Source organism: Oryctolagus cuniculus, chromosome 16 (assembly GCF_964237555.1).
Source record: "Oryctolagus cuniculus chromosome 16, mOryCun1.1, whole genome shotgun sequence".
NCBI classification, from domain to species: domain Eukaryota; kingdom Metazoa; phylum Chordata; class Mammalia; order Lagomorpha; family Leporidae; genus Oryctolagus; species Oryctolagus cuniculus.
Window position 1 is genome coordinate 58,735,414 of NC_091447.1, and position 18,380 is coordinate 58,753,793.

General features: G+C 75.0%; 2 protein-coding genes and 2 non-coding genes across 4 annotated transcripts; 3 read left to right on the plus strand and 1 right to left on the minus strand.

Moving 5' to 3' along the window:
- Positions 1–473: 473 nt before the first annotated feature.
- On the plus strand, positions 474–12,323 carry PWWP3A (PWWP domain containing 3A, DNA repair factor). Its single transcript, XM_070058471.1, is given in 15 exon segments — positions 474–538; positions 1,841–1,963; positions 2,202–2,287; positions 2,875–2,945; positions 4,044–4,210; positions 4,213–4,822; positions 5,430–5,531; positions 7,818–7,888; positions 8,111–8,187; positions 8,585–8,645; positions 9,608–9,683; positions 10,122–10,172; positions 10,581–11,017; positions 11,121–11,209; positions 12,056–12,323. Coding segments are annotated over 14 exon segments (2,013 nt in total). The 5' UTR covers positions 474–538; positions 1,841–1,906; the 3' UTR covers positions 12,114–12,323.
- Positions 12,324–14,243: 1,920 nt separating this feature from the next.
- NDUFS7 (NADH:ubiquinone oxidoreductase core subunit S7) lies at positions 14,244–18,232 on the plus strand. Its single transcript, XM_051828913.2, has 8 exons — positions 14,244–14,938; positions 15,688–15,724; positions 16,077–16,145; positions 16,491–16,608; positions 16,954–17,133; positions 17,264–17,310; positions 17,820–17,908; positions 18,065–18,232. The coding sequence occupies exons 1-8, from the start codon at positions 14,560–14,562 to the stop codon at positions 18,160–18,162; spliced, it is 1,017 nt and encodes a 338-aa protein (XP_051684873.2). The 5' UTR covers positions 14,244–14,559; the 3' UTR covers positions 18,163–18,232.
- On the minus strand, positions 14,398–14,470 carry TRNAF-GAA (transfer RNA phenylalanine (anticodon GAA)). Its single transcript has one exon. It is a non-coding gene; the product is annotated as a tRNA-Phe (tRNA).
- Positions 14,601–14,674, plus strand: TRNAN-GUU (transfer RNA asparagine (anticodon GUU)). The gene has a single exon. It is a non-coding gene; the product is annotated as a tRNA-Asn (tRNA).
- Positions 18,233–18,380: the final 148 nt, after the last annotated feature.

The following is an 18,380-nucleotide window of genomic DNA, read 5'->3' on the forward strand; positions in this document are numbered from 1 at the left end:
TCCCCAGGGGGCACGGCGAGCTGACCAGGCCACCAAGCGTCCCACTCCGGCCCACAGGAGGCGGCGCCGTGGCCACCTCGGGGGCGACTCCGGGACCCCCCCCCCAGGCCCCCAGCGCATCTCTGGGGACTGGGACCCCTAAGCAGGCCGCTTGCAAAGCTCATAGCCCCCGGCCCGACGCTTTGGGGCGTTCGGAGGAACTTGGAAGTTCTGGAAGGTTCTTCCCATCAAGAGTCGTGGGGGGGGGCTGGCGTCCGGGGTCGGACAGGCGGACAAAAGGCCCTCGGCGCGGGAGGCGGCTCCGGCCCCGGGCGGCCCTGAGCGGCCCCGACCCCGCGGCCCAGACGCCCTGCACAGCAGTGCGCGTGCGCGGGGGCTCGCGGGACGGCGGGGGCGGGACCGGCGTCGGCGCGCGGCGCGAGCGTGCGCCCCATTGGGCAGCGCGGCCGGGGCGGGGCTTGGCGGCGCCGCGAGGCAGGCCACGCCCCCGGGCCCGCGGGGAGCGGCGGCGGCGGCGGCGGCGGCGGCGGCGGCGGCGGTGAGCGCGGGGGCGCGGGCGGCGGTTGGCGGGCGGGCCCTCTCCACCCTCCGCCGTTGGGGCCGCTGCGGCCTGCCCGCCTGGGCTCGGGCTCCGCGCGTGGGAGGCCGAGGCGCCCGGGGAGCCCGGCGGCGGAGTCCGTGGGAGCTGCGGGCGGGGGCCTTGGCCTGGCCGTGACGGGCGGGGGGGTCGCCCTTGGCGCGCACCCTTTCCTGCCGCGGTGACCCTGCCCCCACCAGGGCCGTGAAATCCCCCCCCCACGCTGCTTCCTGAATGTGCAGTCCCAGTGCTGCGCCCAGATCCCCTCTGCTCGCTGCCCCCCCCCGTGGGCCAGGACCCTCCCTTGCTGCTGCCCGAGCCCCTCTGCCGCCTGAACCCCACTCCTGTCTGCCCAAGCCCCGCTTCTGTGCCTGAGCCCCCAGCCCCGTCTCCTGCCTGGAGCCCCCCGTTCTGTGCCTCAGCCCCCAGCCCCATCTCCTGCCTGAGCCCCCCCTTCCGTGCCTGAGCCCCCAGCCCTGTCTCGGGCCCAGCCCCGTCTCCTTCCTGGAGCCCCCCCTTCCGTGCCCAAGTCCTGAGCCCCCAGCCCCATCTCCTGCCTGGACCCCCCCTCCCCCCTTGCCTGAGCCCCCAGCCCCGTCTCCTGCCTGGACCCCCCCCCCGTGCCTGAGCCCTGAGCCCCCAGCCCCGTCTCCTGCCTGGACCCCCCCCCGTGCCTGAGCCCCGAGCCCCCAGCCCCGTCTCCTGCCTGGAGCCCCCCGTGCCTGAGCCCCCAGCCCCTAGCCCTGTCTCCTGCCCGAGCCCCCCTTCTGTGCCTGAGCCCCGAGCCCCCAGCCCCGTCTCCTGCCCGAGCCCCCCTTCTGTGCCTGAGCCCCGAGTCCCCAGCCCCGTCTCCTGCCCGAGCCCCCAGCCCCCAGCCCCGTCTCCTGCCCGAGCCCCCCAGGCCTGCAGCAGGCCTGCGCCTGTGGCGGTGCAGCTGTCGCCGCCCTGTGAGGGACGGGGCAGCCGGGAGCCGTGTCCTCCCGGGTCTGTGTGCTGTGGGCAGGGGTGAGCGCCCAGACGGGGGGGGGGGGGGGGGGCAGGCCTGGATTGTCAGGATGCCTGCCGTGCCGGGCCGAGGCCGGAGCCTGTGGCTGGCAGCCGGCGCCTCCCCGGGCCGTGGCCGGGGCCTCTGGCTGTGGGGCCGCAGTGGGCAGCGGGCCGGCGGGGGGTCCAGGCCTGGCGGCCCTGGCGCGCTCACCGCTGCCCTTGGCTGCCCGGCGGCCGGCGGGGTGTGGTGACCCCGGCCGGCGCGCTGTGTTGCAGGGCCCGGCGGTGTGGACCTGCGACGCTCTGTGCCGGAGCCTTCGCCGCTGCTGCGGGCGCCCCGCCATGACGGATGCCACGTACGTCCTGTGCCGCTGGCAGGAGCGACTGTGGCCGGCGAAGGTGACCGGACGCCCACCCAGGCTGCGCGGCTCGGGGCTGCCGGCCGCTCCCCTCTCCCAGTTATCGGGGCTCTGGTGGGGCGCACCAGTTCCGGAGGCGTCCCCCCCCCACTAAAACAGCCGCAGCGCCGGCTGTACCGAGGCCACACCGTGGGCTACAGCCTGGCGCGGTCCCCGCGGCGTCTCCGGGGGGCTGGGCCCGGCCTCGGGCGTCGCTGACCCCGTCCGTGTGAACGCAGGTTTTGGCCAAAACCGAGACGCCGGCGAGAAACAAGAGGAAGAAGGACTCCTTCCTGGACGTGCAGATCCTCTCCCTGGAGGAAAAGTTGAGTGTGGCGGGCGTGGCGGGTGTGGGGGGCGTGGGCATCATGGGCACAGGTGTGGTGGGCGTGGCGGCCGTGATGGGTGTGGCGGGCGTGGGGCCAGCCTGGCTGCGCCCTTGTGCCCCCGATGGCCGGCGCGGGCTAAGAGGCGAGGCGGTGGCACCGGCACCGGGCACCGGCACGGCCGACAGCGAAGCCCCAGGCTGAGGGCGCGAGCGCGTGGAGCCCGGCTCCCGTCCCGGCTCCCGCTCTGCCTGCGGCTGCGGAGGGAGTCGGAGCTTCCGGTCTGAGAGCAAGCGGGTCCTTCTCCGTGGAGACAGCCAGGCTTCTCAGAGGAAAACACCACCACACCCCCCAGGCCCCGCTGCCCGGTCGGCGTGGTCGGCTGTGGTCAGCTGTGGCCGGCGTGGTCGGGCATGGTCAGCTGTGGCCGGCGTGGTCGGCTGTGGTTAGCTGTGGTCGGCTGTGACCGGCGTGGTCGGTTGTGACTCGGTTCCCGTGCAGGGTCGAGGAGGAGAACAAATGAATTTTTTGTCACCTAAAGAGAAACCGCATGCGCCGCGGTGGTAACGCGTCTCCCTCCCCGCAGAGTCCGGGTGCGGAGCGCGGAGGTGGAGGCCCTGCGGAGGTCACGGATTGAGGACATCGCCTCCTTCCTGGGTGAGCGCCCCTCCCGGGAGGCTGGTGGTCGGTGCTCACGGGCTGCTGGGGAGGGGCCCGCGGGGTCCTGCAGGCGGGAGGGGGCGGGGCGGGGCCGTCTCCTGTCTCTGCCCATCCCCCGTAAGACCACGAAGTGGCCCTGTGGCCCCCGCCTGGCCCCGCTCCGGCCCCGCTCCGGCCCGGTTAGAACCGTCCTTCGTGTGTTTGGCATTTCAGAGCGGAGGCCGGGGGCGGGGAGGGGGCGCTGCCGTGGGAGAGGGCAGCGGGGCAGCCGTGGGCTCTGTGCTGCCCGTGCTGGGTGTCCAGTTCAGCGGCCGCTTCCTCGTGTGACTGAGAGACCTCACGTGAAACCAGCCAGGCTGGGGCCGGCCACCCGTGCACACACGAGCGAAACACACCACGCCAGGGCCGCTCACGCGGGTGCACAGCCAGGAGCGGTCACGCGTGTGCACACACACGACCAGGAGCACAGCTGAGCCAGTCACGCGTGTGCACACACAGTGAGCCCATAGCCGAGCCGGGGCCGGGCACGCGTGCGCACGGCCGGGAAGGGGTCTGAGCTGGGGCGGCCGTGCGTTTGCACGCACAGGAGCACTGGCGGCTGTGCCGGTGATCGGCCAGGGCCGTGCCCGCCCCCGCTCCGCCCGCTGGCTGTCCTGGGGGCCGGCGGTCGGTGGCGTCTTTCCTGCTCAGGAGACGCCGCCGCGGGGGGAGGCGCTGGGCCCGCTCCAGGACGCTGCCTCCATCGCTCGTTCCCGACGCGCCGCGGCCGTGTGTCGGGATCAGTAAATGAAGCGGCGGCCGTGGGGAGGTGGGGCTGAGCCGGAGGCCCAGGGTGCCCGTGCGGGAAGCCGGGAGCCGCCCCGGCGCAGGCCCCGCTCTCCATGCGGGAGGATTTGTGGGACGTGGGAATGCGTCAGCCGGGTGTTGTGTGGCTGGAGGACTCCGTCTCTAGCCATTCAGCGTGAGGTCAGTCGATCTGCGTTTTAGGAAAGCGGAGCTGGGGGGCGGCGAGGCCGCGGGGGTGAGCCGGGCCGGCGCCCCGGCCGGCGGGACGGCCTCCACGCGTGACTGGCCGCGTGCGCTCTGTCCTTGCAGCCTCGCAGCAGGAGGCCCCCGCCGCCCCCCTGGAGGAGCTGACCTACCGGCGCTCGCTGCGCGTCGCGCTGGACGTCCTGAGCCAGAGAAGCGGCTCCAGCCCAGGAGCCCCTGCCGGGGAGGACAGCCGCGCGCCGTGGGCACGGGCCGGGCAGCCCCACGAGGCCGACCCCTCCCCGCGGCTGCAGGAAGACGCGCCGGGCGCTCCGGGCCCCGAGAGCAGGGAGCACGCGCAGCAAAGCCCGCGCGGACAGGACGCCGGGTGCCGGGTGGACCTCGAGATGGGGCTCGGGAGGAGGGGGACCCCGGGAGCCCCGCCCGGCCCGGCGTCCAGCGCTGCTTCCCGGGGTGGCCGCGGACTGAGAGCGCACGGAAGCCGGGCTCTGGCCAAGAGGGGGAGAAGCGCGGCGCAGAGGCCAGGCTCCGGCCAGAAGGCGCGGTCACCCTCGGAGAGGCCGCGGCCGGCAGCCGGGCAGCCCCCGCCTCGCCCTCCAGGGTCAGGGAGGACGACCCATGCGCCAAGGCCGACGGACACGACCCGGGCTTGCCGTCCGGCAGCCTCACGGTGCTCCCGGCCCCCGAGCGCTCGGCCTGCCCGGGGACCGGTGGTCGCCCCGCAAAGAGGCCGCGCCTGCACGGCAGCCAGAGGCCAGGCGCCCGGCACCGGCCGCCGAGGCCCGGAGAGCAGGGGGCTCTGGGGGACGGCCTGCCCGGCCCCGGCGCGCCTGCGTGTGCGGCGAGAGGGCCTCGTCTCGGCGGCGGCGAGGGGCCCGAGGAAGGTAAGATGGGGGTCTCGGGAGCCCGGCAGGAGCGCCCGGGGCGGGGGCGGCGCTGCTGTGTCCCTAACCAGGTCTTAACGAGCTCTGAGCCCGGCTTCTCTCACCCTGCGGGCTCGCGGAGTGTGTGTTTGTGTTTGGAAGCGGAGGGCGCAGGGCCGGGGAGGGGGGCCGTGGCCGCAGCCGCGCCCGCCCCGGGTTAACTGGGGAGGCAGCCGTGGGGCCCTTGACCTTGGGCAGGGGTCTGGGCGGTGTGGAAGGCCTGGCTCCGCCGGCGCTCGTGTGTAGCCGGAGCTCCAGGTGGCGACCCCAGGGTGCACTTCTGAGACCCAGCTCGGTGCCCGAATTCCGCCCGCGAGGGCTCCAGGCCGTGCCGCCTCTGCGTCTGCTCTGAGCTCCGCACAGCGGGGGCAGGGGACTGGGGAGGAGCAGCCCTGGCTGCACAAAGGAGCCCCCGGCCCCGGTCGCCGCGGTCTGCTGCCCCTCCGTGCGAGCCGCGGAGCCCCAGCGTGCCTGGCGGGCCGTGGCAGCCGGCAGCGCGCCCGGCCCCGGTTGTCCGGGAGGCGCCCGGAGGCCGCGCGGGTGGACGTCTGACGCCGCCCGGTTGCAGGTTGTCCGTCTTCGGAGGAGTCGGTGGAGCTGAACTCCGTGAGCTCCGTCCTGGAGGACGACGAGGAGGACGAGGAGCCGCCCAGGATTCTCCTGTTCCACGGTGAGAGCGGGCCCGCGACGCGGGGGCGGGGGCGGGGGCGGGGCGGGGCGGGGGCGGCAGGGCTGGCCGCGCCGCCGCACAAGGGCCGCCTGGGGGAAGCCCCCGTCCTGTCTCAGTCCCCGCCGTGGGCCCCGGGGCCGCGTGACAGATGGGCTCTGGCGCTGTGGGCCCTGGCGTGGGCGGGTGATGCCTGCGGGCCGGGGGCGCCCGGGGCTGCAGCCCAGGGAGCGGCAGCGACTGGGAGGTCCGCGTCCTCGCGTGCGGGGTCCCGCCTCTCCCGCCTCCACGCCCCGGGCTGGGCCTTTGTGTTGTGTTTTGTTTTTTCTTAAAGATGTATTTATCGGCCGGCACGGCTCACTAGGCTAATCCTCCGCCTGCGGTGCCGGCACACCGGGTTCTAGTCCCGGTTGGGGCGCCGGATTCTGTCCCGGTTGCCCCTCTTCCAGGCCAGCTCTCTGCTGTGGCCCGGGAGTGCAGTGGAGGATGGCCCAGGTGCTTGGGCCCTGCACCCCACGGGAGACCAGGAGAAGCACCTGGCTCCTGGCTTCAGATCGGCACAACGCCGGCTGTCGCGGCCACTTGGGGAGTGAGCCAACGGAAGGAAGACCTTTAAAAATACAAGGAAAAAAAAAAGATGTATTTATTTGAAAGAGTTTCCTGGGGACGGGGAGAGACCTTCTACCCGCCAGCTCACTTCCCAAGACGGCCTCAACACCAGGTCCCCCGCGGGTGCAGGGCCCAGGGACTCGGCCGTCCTCCACTGCCCTCCCAGGCCACAGCCCGAGCTGGACCGGAGAGGAGCAGCCGGGGCTGGAACCGGCGCCCGTGTGGGATGCCGGTGCTGCGGGCGGCAGCTCTGCCCGCTGGGCCGCCGCGCCGACCCGGCTGTGTTTCTAACGGCGTCACCTTGGGGAGGACTGGACTGAGGAGATGCAGACGTGCAGAGAGGGGACGCGGGCTCCGCCCAGCCCCCGCCCAGGGACGGCCCGCAGGGCGGCCACAGCCAGGGTGATGTCCCAAAGGTTGTCACAGCCAGGGTGATGTCCCGCAGGGCGGCCACAGCCGGGTGGCCCCGCCTGCACGCGTCCTTCCCTGGGGCTGAGCTGCGCGAGTGCTGTGTCCGCGGTGGACACGCATGCGCCTGTGCCGCAGCCCCTCCTTTCCCTTCAGGCTCAGGCCCCCGCCTGTGGGGGGGCACCGTCACCCCCGCTCCGCCAGGCCCGGGGTCCCTGAGTGCTGCCCTGGCCCCGCCTGCAGGAGCTGCGTCCGCAGGTGCAGGGCCCCAGGACCTGGGCCTCGTCCACTGCTCTCCCAGGCCACGGCAGGGGGCTGGACAGGAAGTGGAGCCGCCGGGACTCGAACCGGCGCCCACATGGGATGCGGCCCTGCAGGCAGGGCTTCGCCCGCTGCGCCCCAGCGCCGGCCCCTGGGGAGCATTTCCGTCGGTGCAGGTCCCCGGCTCCCTGAGAGCGGCTGCCCCGTGTGTGTCCGACCCGACGCTCAGCCCACGGCCCCGAGGGACGCCAGGCGGCGGGCGCCGCGTCCGAGCCCGAGCCGCGTCTGTGTGTCTGACCTGGCGGCTGGGGGGGGGGCTCTGCCTGCCGACTGCACCGGGGCCGGGCCGGGGCGGGGCCGTGCTGCCTGGGGTTCGGTGTCTTACACCTCGCGCGGTGCTGGCGCCGCGGTCTGCTCGCGGCTGTGCGGCTGGCCCCCGCGGGAGCCCGGTTTCCCGAGCGAAGCCTCGGCGGGGTGAGGGGTCCACGTTGGGGTCTGCGCCGGGTGCGGTTTCCTGCTTTGGGTTTTGTGCCGCGTCCTGGGACTTGACTGGGGGCTGGCGGGGCGGGGCCGCCGACGCCCTCCTCGCCCCTTGGAGCCGCGGTCCTGGCTGCCAGCCGGCGCCGGACCCGCCTCTCTGTTGAAAGGTTTCTCGGTTCTTTAGAAACGCACGATTCACGCAGTGATTGGTTAGGAGGGCCGAGGACCGAGGCGGCGGCAGGAGGGCGGCTGGCGAGGCCGGGACTCAGGCCGGCGCCCGCTCCTCGCCAGGGTGCTGGCGGGGCCGGAGGGGAGTGGAGCAGCCGGGACTGGCGCTGGCTTCCCCGGCTGTGCCCCAGCGCCGGCCCCGGGACCCTCGGCTGCGCCCGCTGGCCTGGTCCTGCGCAGGTGGACGCTGGCCACAGTGTCGGATCTCCCTCCCGGGAAGGGACGGTGTCTCCAGCTCCCCCCCGCCCCGCGCGCCTGGTGCGGATTTGACTCATCTTTTTTTCTCCCTCTTTTTAATTCTAGAACCAAGCTCGTTTGAAGTAGGAATGCTGGTCTGGCTGAAATACCAAAAATACCCGTTCTGGCCGGCGGTGGTAAGAGCGCCCCCCCAGCACCCCCCCAGGGGCCCCGTGGAGGCTGAGTCGCTGGCCTGGGGGCCTGCGAGAGCCTCCTGGAGCCCCACTCCCTCGCTGACCTGGAGTGGGGTCGGGAAAGCGCCCGCGGCCGGCCCTCCCCCGCGCTGTGCCCGGCTCGCAGGTGCAGTGCCGCCGCGCCTCCGCGTCTCCTGGCGCTTGACTTCCTGGCTTTGCCGACAGGTCAAGAGCGTCCGGCGCAGAGACAAGAAGGCCAGCGTGCTGTTCATCGAAGGCGACATGGACCCAAAAGGCCGGGGGTAACGCCGCGCCCCTCCCTGGGAGGCCGGGCGGGCGGGGCGGGTCCGAGAGGGGGCGGGCTCCCTGGGGCGGGGCGGGTCCTGGAGGGGGCGGGCTCCCTGGGGCGGGGCCGGGAGGGGCGCGCTCCCTGGGGGCGGGGCCGAGGGTCCAGGAGGCGGGAGGGGGCGGGCTCCCTGGGGGCGGGGGCGGGGGCGGGTCCGGGAGGGGGCGGGTCCGGGGCCCGGCTCACCGCGCCCTCTGCCCCCAGCATCACGGTGTCGCTGCGCCCAGGAGGGGCAGGCTCCCGTGGGGGCGAGGCCGGGCTCCCGTGGGGGCGGGGCCTGGCTCCCTGGGGGCGGGGCGGGTCCGAGTCCGGGGGGGGGGGGGGGCCGTGCTCACCGCTCCCTCTGCCCCCAGCATCACGGTGTCGCTGCGCAGGCTGAAGCACTTCGACTGCAAGGAGAAGCAGGCCCTGCTGGTAGGTGCCGCCCCCGGCCCGGCCCGCGCTCGCCTGGGAGGGGGGGCTCGTGGCCGCGCGGCGCAGGCGCGGACCCGGCTCGGGGCCGGCCTCTTGGGGTCGGCGATGGGCCTGACCGCTCCCAGCCTCGCGGGGAGGGTGCCGGCACACGGGTGCAGCGCGGCCGCGTCCCGGAAGCTGCCCCGCGTGCGCCGTGTGCCCCGTGCCGGGCCGTGGACAGCGGCTGCCCGGGCCCGGGAGTCTGTGGTCGGCTTCTTGCCGTGCACTGGGTGCGGGGCGGAGATGAGCCCGTCCGGGTGGCCCTCTGCCGCGACAGGCAGCTGGGGGCGTGCGGCCCTGGCGGCACGTGGTTCCCACGTCGCGGTAGTCGGTGGCTTTGCCCCTGCGGCAGGCAGGCCTCAGGCTCGCGGGGCCGGCGTCCCGGCCGGGGCCCTCTCCCTGAGGTTTAACTCTGGCTGCTTCCCGGGTCGGGGCGCCGGGCCTGGGCGGGCCGGCGTGGACAGCGCACTCCCGCGGGCTGGACGTCCCCAGGAGGGGCCGGGCGGGGCCGGCAGGGTCCTGCTGCTCCGAGACTCGGGCGTGTGCTCGCGGGACCTGTTGTCAGGACGGGCGCTGTCCTGAGGGGACCCCGGAGGTCGGCCGGCGTCTCGTTCCCTTCGGTCCGGGCCGGGGGAGCGTGGGGGGCAGGCAAGCTGAGTGTGGCGGGGTGGGGGGGCTGCCCGTGCCCCTGGCCTGGCCCTTCCCCCCCCCCCGCCCGCCTGGCTCCTGTGGCCCTCGTGGGCGCGCTCTGCCCGGCTCGGGGGCTGCCCCAGGGCCCACCGGGGCTCTGATGCCGCCCGGCCCGGGGAGAGGCCGCGGCCCCCGGGTGTGCGTCAGCCCCGCTCCTGGTTCTGTGTGGCCCTGACGGCCAGGCCTCGCCCAGGCGGGTCCCGGGCCTCCGCTGACGCCTGCTGTCCCTCCAGAACACGGCCAAGGAGGACTTCGACCAGGCCATCGGCTGGTGCGTCTCCCTCATCACCGACTACCGGGTCCGCTTAGGTAGGTGAGCACCGCGCGGTAGGTGAGGGGCGACTGGGCCTGCGCCAAGCCGGGGCGGACAAAGGGCGGAGGCGTGGCGGCCTGGCCGGGCGGACGGGCCGGCGCTTCCCCTGTCCCAGCCCTGGCCACAGGCGTTTAGAGCACTGTGTTGTTGGAAACTGTGTTGTCTGGGGTGCAGAGAGGGCTCCTGCGGGTCCACTCCCCAGATGCCCACTTGAGCGTGGGGGTGGGGGCGTGGGGGCGTGGCCATCTCCCGGCGGTGGGAGCGTGGGGGCGTGGCCGTCTCCTGGCGGTGGGGGCGTGGCCGTCTCCCGGGGGTGGGAGCGTGGGGGCGTGGCCGTCTCCCGGCGGTGGGAGCGTGGGGGCTGTGGCTGTCTCCCGGCCTGAGCAGGACATGTGTCCCGTGTCCCCCACCCCCCCCCACCCCCCCCGCCGCAGGCTGTGGCTCCTTCGCCGGCTCCTTCCTGGAGTACTATGCTGCCGACATAAGTGAGTGCGCGGGGGTCCCCGTCCCCACCCCATCCTGACCCTGACCCCGCTGGTCTCCGGCTGACCCGGGCTCCCCTGTGACGCAGTGGGGCTGTGGAGGCCTCCACTCGCCGCCCGCCTCGGGCCCTGCCCGCGGCCACCTGCAGTGTCCTGTTGGCGGGAGGGGGTGGCTGGGGTCCGGTTCTGAGCTTGTTGCCCGAACGCCAGAGCGCTTGCCGGCCCTGGAGTTCCCGCAGGAGCAGAAATCCCACCCCCGGCCCCCGCCTGGAGAGGAGGGAGGTTGATGGGCTGATTCCCGGGGGGCCGTGGGGGCGGGCAGGGGCTCCGTGTCCCCGGGGGCGCGGGGGTGACGCCCCGAGCCCCGGCCTGCACCCCGCTGGCCTCGCTGACCGCCAGCCCCCGTCGCAGGTTACCCCGTGCGGAAGTCCATCCAACAGGACGTCTTGGGGACCAAGTTCCCGCCGCTGAGCAAGGGGGAGCCCGAGGCGCCCGTGGGCGGGAGCCCCCCGGGGCCGCGGCCGCCCTTCCGGAAGGTGCTGCCCGACCGCTCCCGGGCCGCCCGGGACCGGGCCAACCAGAAGCTGGTGGAGTACATTGTGAAGGCCAAGGGCGCCGAGAGCCACCTGCGGGCCATCCTGCGGAGCCGGCGGCCGTCGCGCTGGCTGCACAGCTTCCTGAGCGCCAGCCAGCACGTGACCTGCGTGGAGACCTACCTGGAGGACGAGGGCCAGCTGGAGCGCGTGGTGCAGTACCTGCAGGGCGTGTGCCAGGAGGCCGGCAGCGAGGCGCTGGCCCGCGCCAACGGCGACCGGGTGCGCTTCATCCTGGACGTGCTGCTGCCCGAGGTGAGGCCGGGCCGGGCCGGGCCTGGGGGGGGGCGGGGACGCGGCTCCGGCCCTGGGGCCGCAGGAGGACCCGGCCCCGGGCTGAGCGCCCGTGCCCCCCCAGGCCGTCATCTGCGCCATCTCCGCCGTGGACGCCGTGGACTACAAGACGGCAGAGGAGAAGTACATCAAGGGGCCCTCGCCCAGCTACCGGTAGGTGGCGCTCGTGGGGCCCGAGAGGCCGCGGTGGCCGCCGCCTCCCCAGGGGGGCCAGTGCCTGCAGCGCGGCCGGCCGGTGTCCCTACGGGCAGGCGGGCCGGTGTCCCTGCTGGGCGGCTCCTCCCCTCCGAGAGGCCGGGCGCAGCCGGCTGTGATCAAGATGTCTGTGTCGGCGGCGTGCGCGGCCGCCCTGGGACCTGGCCCCCCAGCCCCTAATCCCTGTCCGGGCGCGCTGCCAGGCCTCGCGAGCCGTGACAGGCTGAAGACTCAACTAGGGCCGCTGGACAGGGCCTTGGCCGGCGCTGACCGGGCGCGGGCCCCGTGCCAGGCCCTGCGCCTCCCAGGCATGCGGTCCCGGGGACTCGGGGCGGAGTCGGAGCCGCGGCGCGAGCCCCACGTGCTCCCTGGAGACGGGCGGGGCCTCAGGAAGCCCCCGGACGGGCAGCCGGGCTCTGCACCCGGCAGTTTGGAGAAGGCCCGGGGAGGGAGGTAGCCCGGGGAGGGAGTTCCCGGGGGAGGGAGGTTCCCGGGGAGGGAGTTCCCGGGGGAGGGAGTTCCCGGGGAGGGAGTTCCCGGGGGAGGGAGGCAGCCCGGGGAGGGAGTTCCGGGGGAGGGAGGCTGCCTGGGGAGGGAGTTCCCGGGGAGGGAGGCTGCCCGCGTGGAGTCCTGCGCCCCGGTCCCGCGGCCTCCCGGCTCCCAGCCCCCATTTCCGCGGCCTGGCTTCCCTGGGTTGCTGTCCAGTGTGGGGCGACGGGCGCGGGGCCTCTCACCGGATCCCGTGCGGTCCGTGTCCGCAGAGCCCGCGGCACACGTGCGGTGACGCGTCGGCTTTGTTTGAAGGGAGAAGGAGATCTTCGACAACCAGCTGCTGGAGGAGCGGAGCCGGCGCCGCCGCTGACGCCGCCGCGAGCTGCCTGCCTGGCGGCCGTCGGGGCTCCCGCGCCCCGGTCTGCGCCGCCACACGCGGGATCTGCCGCTGGCCCCCGCGGGTTCCCCTCAGGCGCTGCCCCTGGGGGACCGCGTGCGTCCCCTGCGGCCGCCGGCCGTGCTGTGTCGTCGTTATCTCGTGTTGCGTTGCACCTGACATTAAACAGGAGTTGAACGAACAGCCGGGCCCTGCCTGGAGACGGCTGCGTGGCCTCTGCCGGGGCGGGCGGGGGGCGGCCACTGCTCACGGACACGCTCGGCCAGCACGTGCCCCCGTGGCCTGCCGCCTGCCTGGGTGGCCGTGGTGGGGGTCCCGTGGTGAGAAAGCCCACTGTGTGCGGGCGCTCGTCTGGGTGGCGGGAGAGGGCTGGGCGGGGGCCGTGCGCAAAGCCACGGGGGGCACTGGAGGGGGCGCAGCCACGGGGGGGGCACTGGAGGGGGCGCAGGGCCACGGGGGCACTGGAGGGGGCACAGGGCCACGGGGGCACTGGAGGGGGCACAGCCACGGGGGCACTGGAGGGGGCACAGGGCCACGGGGGCACTGAAGGGGGCGCAGGGCCACCGGGGCACTGGAGGGGGTGCAGAGCCACGGGGGCACTGGAGGGGCACAGAGCCACGGGGGGCACTGGAGGGGGCGCAGAGCCACGGGGGCACTGGAGGGGGCGCAGGGCCACGGGGGCACTGGAGGGGGCGCAGAGCCACGGGGGCACTGGAGGGGGTGCAGGGCCACCGGCGGGCACTGGAGGGGGCGCGGCCACGGCGGGCATTAGTCATTCCGAGCCGTGCTGCAGCCGCTGTGGAAGCCGACGTTGGCGAAGTCCATCTGCTGACCCTGACAGGAGCCGACGTGCGCCCGCCCCGGCCCCGCCTGCAGGGGCCGCCCGGGACGCCGAGAGCAACCGCGGGCCCTTCCGGTCCCTCGAGTCCGCCCAGAGCTGAGCGGGAAGTGGAGGTGTCGGGGCAGCCCCCTCCCCGGCCATGCCCTTGGCGGGTGCCCCCCGCGGAGGCCCGGGCTGCGGCCGGGGGCGGGGACGGGGCCAGGTGTCGGTCTGGTGGGAACCGGGCGGCCTGCCGGGGAGGCGGCTCGCTGGGCGGTGGGTGGTGGGCAGTGGGCGCCCCTCTGAGGCCCCGGGCGCCGCCCCAGACAGCCCGCAGGGGGCACCACCCGGGCGAACCCGGAGCAGCGAGGCCTCGGCGTCCCGCCACCCCCCCCCCCAGGCCGCCGGTCAGCCGGGACCACGTCCACGGTGACAGGTGCAGGGCGGCCCGCGGCTGTGCCGACCACAGCTGCCCCCACGCACGGCCGAGCCTGTCCCGGAAAACCCGCCTGCCTCGCCCCTGCGGCCCCTGCCGCCCTGGGCCTGTGCTGACCGGGCAGCGGCCCCGGGCGCGGCTGGACTGAGCCGGACGGGGCGGGAGCAGCCGGCAGCCCCGAGGGGCGCAGCGCTCGGCCGGCACTGCCCCGAGACGGGAGAGCCACGCAGGGGCAGGACACACGTGGGCATCACACACGGACAAGACTTCAAGCCGCAGCAGAGCCCCCCGCCCCCCTGCTCTGGGTCCCCCTCCCCCACCCCGGCCTCAGCTGCTCTCCGACCCCGTCTGCCCCCCCCCGTGGCCCCTGGTTCTGAGCCAGCCGCCCCCCCCCCACCTCTAAGCAGGAGGAGCTACGTGGGGGCTGCGTCCGAGGGGCCTGCCTGGGGCCAGCCCAGCCCGGGGCGGGGGTGTCCGGGCCAGGCTGGCAGCCCGGGCCGTCCACGGGAGGAGGGCGCAGAAGGCAGGCGGTGAGCCCACCCCCATCCCCGAGGGAAGCCCCCACGCTCCCCATCCCCTCAGGAAGGCGCAGGGCAGACCCCAGTCCCATCGGGCAACAGCAGACATCGAGGAGAAAAGCCCCCCTCGGCCCGCCCCGGGGGTCCCGAGGCAGAGGACGGCAGGGCGCTGGGGGCCCCTGCCCCGACCTGTGACCCCTGCTCGCCAGGCTCAGTCTTCCCACAGGTAAAATGGGCACAACAGACGGCCCAGCTCGTTGGCAAGGGAAGGGCACCTTGCAAGCTGCCGGTTTCGGTGTTCCGTGTTCGTTTTTATAATTGGCGCTGGGTCTAACCCAAATTTTAAAACTACTGAAAATCAGGTGTGGGACAGAAGAGAGGGGTCTGGAGGGGGTGGCATTTCTTTTCTTTTTTCTTTTTTTTTTTTGGTTGCTGCACAGTTGGGCGCATCATTAAAGAAGGATCCTGGGGCACCAAAAAGCCTGCTGAAACCCGGGATCGAACCAGGGACCTTTAGATCTTCAGTCTAACGCTCTCCCAACTGAGCTATTTCGGCTGGGCGGCAGAGGCCGCTCTTGCTCCGACTCCGCCCCTCGTTGCTCGCCCGCGCGCAGGCGCAGCGCGCCTCACGCGAGCAAGACGCGCATGCCTCGTAGGCCTCTTCCCGGCGGCGGGGTGTTAGCGTCGTCTCTGTGGCGCAATCGGTTAGCGCGTTCGGCTGTTAACCGAAAGGTTGGTGGTTCGAGCCCACCCAGGGACGCGCCTGCGCTTTTTGCTTTTGAGGAGACTTCCGGTGCCCTCCCCCTCCCGCGCGTGCCCTCCCGGTCTCGGCCGCCTGACTGGCGCGGTGACGCGCGGCGCGTGCGCGACCCTGTGGTCCGAAAGCGCACGGGAACGTCCCAGCTCTGGGTTCGGGTTTCCGCCGGCGCCCCGAGCCGTTTTGGGCGACGGTCCCGGCTACCCGGAACGCCAAAGAGGACGGACCGCAGAGGTTGTCTGAAGGCCAAGATGGCGCCGCTGTCGGGTGAGTGCCGGCCGGGGCCGCTCCCGCCTCTTCGCTGCGGCCTCTGCTCCGGCGGAGCCGCAGGGTCCGGACCGCCGCCCTTGAAGGGCCCGGGGCCGCGCGGGGCGGGGCTGGCGGCCGCTGCGGGGCGAGGAGGCCGGACGCGGAGGGGCCCGGAGCCCTCGGGGTCACCCTGGCGGAGGCGGGGTGCGCTGAAGCTCGCGGAGCGGCCCGGGGTGGGGAGGGCTGCCTCGCCCCAGGGCGGCCCCAGCCCTGCCCCGCCCGCCCCAGCCGCCGCCCCGCGTGGGGGGACCCCTCTGCAGGGCGCCCCTGCCCCGAGCGCTGCTGCCCGTGCCGCGTGGGGGTGGGCGGTGGCTCGCCGCTGCGCGCGCTGTCCATCCCCGGGGGTGGCCCAGGGCGGTGCCAGGCCGTGTCTGAAGCCCCCAGCCCCAGCCCCGGGAGGGCGGCGGGCGCACGCGGGCTGGAGCGGGCTGGGCGCTGGGAAGGGGCCGGCTGGGTGCCGCCAGGGGCAGGGGGTCCCGGCGGGGGGCCCTGGGAGGGCAGCGGCCCCTGGGGCGGGGCGGGGGGTCACCCAGGAAGGCGGCCCCGGTGTGGAGCCGGGTCTAAGCCCGGGAGTGACGTGGGCTCGAACTCTGGGAGCCCTCGGCGCGGAGGGGGGAAGGAAACCCCAGGGGGCGGGGCTGCGGAGGGGCGGGGCCGCGGGGGTGGGCCCGGCTGCTGACCTCACCCCGTGCCCCCTCTGTGTGCAGCCCCCGGCCTGCTCTGTGTCCGGACCCTGGGCCTGCGGTGAGTCCGTCTCCCCGCGTGACCGCCTGTCCTAGCTCGGTGTCACCGCCCGGCTGGACGGGGCGCTGGGCGGGGGGCTGACCTCAGCGTGGGTGGCGAAGGCCTGCAGGCCCCTGCCCGGGGAGCCGCCGGACGTCCCCTCAGCCATGCGTGGAGGGCCGGTCTGCAGGCGGCCCGGACTGGCCCACGTGGACGCACACTGGCCTGCTGGCTGGCCACGTGCCCCCCCCTTACCCTCTGGGCTGCCATGGGGGAGGGGGCTCTGGCCGGCGGCCCGAGGGACAGGGGCTGCCGTGCGGAGGCGGACCCGGGGGGCGGCGGGCGGCTGCTGACCCGGCTGTCTCCTCGGCAGCGCCGGCGTGACTGCGGCTCTGCAGGTACGAGGTGTGCAGCGGAGCGTGGCCGCCGAGGGGCCCAGCAGGTGAGGCTGGCCCTGCCCAGCCCCGGCCCCCGGCCCTGGCCTGCGCTCTGCCCCGTCCCGCCCGTCCCAGCCCCGTCCCGGCCCTGTGCTCTGCCCCGTCCCGCCCGTCCCAGCCCCGTCCCGCCCTGCCCAGCCCCGGCCCCCGGCCCTGCCCTGCGCTTTGCTCCGTCCCGCCCGTCCCGGCCCTGTGCTCTGCCCCATCCCGCCCTGCCCTGCCCAGCCCCCGGCCCCACCAGCCCCGAGAGCAGCCGCCTCCCTGGGGGTGCTCCCGGGTGCTGCCCCGGAGAAGCCGCCGTGGGCCAGGCGGGGGCTGACGCCTCCCTGCGCCTGTGTCCCCGCGCCCAGCACCCAGCCCGCCGTGTCGAAGGCCGGCGCCGTTGCCCCCAAGCCCCCTGCGCTTCCCCGGAGCCGCGGTGAATATGTGGTGGCCAAGCTGGACGACCTCATCAACTGGGCGCGCCGGGTGAGCCCCGCCCCGGCCTGGAGGCTGCTTCTGCCCAGGATCCACCTCCTGGCCCTGCCCCCCCCACCCCACCCCCCGCGGGCCCGCGCCCTGGGGCTCCCTCTTGTTTTCACGCGGAGCCAGGAGCCAGGGTCCTAAGACGGAAGCCGCGCGTGCCGAGGTCCGGGGGCCCTGGGGGCTGAGCGGCCGTAGTGACCGCAGAGGGGGTTCGGACCCCGGGGCGGGGCTGCCCGTGCTGGCGGGGGCGGGGCGGCCGGGACTCGGGGTTGCCCCTCCCCTGACGTCCTGTCGGCCTCGAGGTCAGCAGCCCCCGTGGCCCGCGCCTGACCGCGCCCCGCCCCCCAGAGCTCGCTGTGGCCCATGACCTTCGGCCTGGCCTGCTGCGCCGTGGAGATGATGCACATGGCCGCGCCGCGCTACGACATGGACCGCTTCGGCGTGGTGTTCCGCGCCAGCCCGCGCCAGGCCGACGTGATGATCGTGGCCGGCACGCTCACCAACAAGATGGCCCCGGCGCTGCGCAAGGTAGGCCCGCCCCGGCCACGCCCACCACCCCTCGCTCCGCCCTGGCCCCGCCCCGGCCACGCCCACCACTCCTCGCCCTGGCCCCGCCCCGGCCCCGCCCCGCACGCTCAGGGCCCCGCTGTCCCCGCAGGTCTACGACCAGATGCCGGAGCCTCGCTACGTCGTGTCCATGGGCAGGTGAGCGCCGCTCGGCCACGTCCCGGGACAGCCTGCTGCACCCCCCAGCCGAGCGCCCGCCCGCGGCCCTGCCCCCGGCCCTCCCTCGCCTTGCGTAGGTGCGGGAACCCCTGACCCTGAGTGGCCGCCCCAGCGCCTGTGGCCACGAGCCCGCCTCCCGTCCTGCGGAGCCCGCTGTCCTGGGCTCCGCCCCCCGCCCTCGCCCCCCGCGCGGTAGCCGGCGGGAGAGCCCCCTCCCCAGACGACCCAGCGCGCTCCCGGGAGCAGGCGGGGCCCGCCGTGGCTGCTGGGAGGGGCCGGCCGCAGGGCCCGGGCGGGGGGGGGGGCAGGCTCCCTCGGGGAGTCGGAGGGCGTCCGCCCTGCCTGGGGTGGGCTGAGGCCGCCCCGGGGGCATCCATCGGCCCCCATTTGCTCGCGAGGCTCAGGGCCCCTCGGCAGGCCCTCCCCCGGCCGTCGGGCAGGCGCGGGGGGTGTGGACACAGGAGCCCCTCCCCGCACCCTCCCCGCAGCTGTGCCAACGGCGGGGGCTACTACCACTACTCCTACTCGGTGGTGAGGGGCTGCGACCGCATCGTGCCCGTGGACATCTACGTCCCAGGTGAGCGCCCGAGGAGGGCTGGCCTGGCGCCGGGTGGGCGTGGCCGGGGAGCCCGGTGGGCGTGGCCGGGGCGTGGCCGGGGAGCCCGGGTGGCCGGGGCGGGCTGTGCGGGCCGGGTGGGCGTGGCCGGGCGTGGCTAAGGCGCGCTGCCCGCAGGCTGCCCGCCCACGGCCGAGGCGCTGCTCTACGGCATCCTGCAGCTGCAGCGGAAGATCAAGCGGGAGAAGCGGCTCAAGATCTGGTACCGCAGGTAGCGCCGCCCCGCCCGGAGCCGCCCGCCAGACCCCAGACCCCAGACCCCGAATAAAGGCCCTGCCGCGCCCACCGCCCGTGTGCTCTGTGGGGGGCGGGGGGAGGACCCTCACACCGCGAGGACCTGGCGCGGGCCCACCCACACCCCGCACGGCGGGGCCGAGGCGGCCCTGGGCCGAGGGGACCAGGCCTGGCCCTCCGCTGTCCCTCCGCGCTGGCA

Excerpts from the sequence above, each read along its gene's own strand:
- NDUFS7 (XM_051828913.2), top strand. The coding sequence starts at position 14,560 with ATGCCTCGTAGGCCTCTTCCCGGCGGCGGGGTGTTAGCGTCGTCTCTG. Across the intron at positions 16,146-16,490 it reads GCCGCCGAGGGGCCCAGCAG|CACCCAGCCCGCCGTGTCGA; the intron begins GTGAGGCTGGCC and ends CCCCGCGCCCAG. Across the intron at positions 17,909-18,064 it reads CGTGGACATCTACGTCCCAG|GCTGCCCGCCCACGGCCGAG; the intron begins GTGAGCGCCCGA and ends CGCTGCCCGCAG.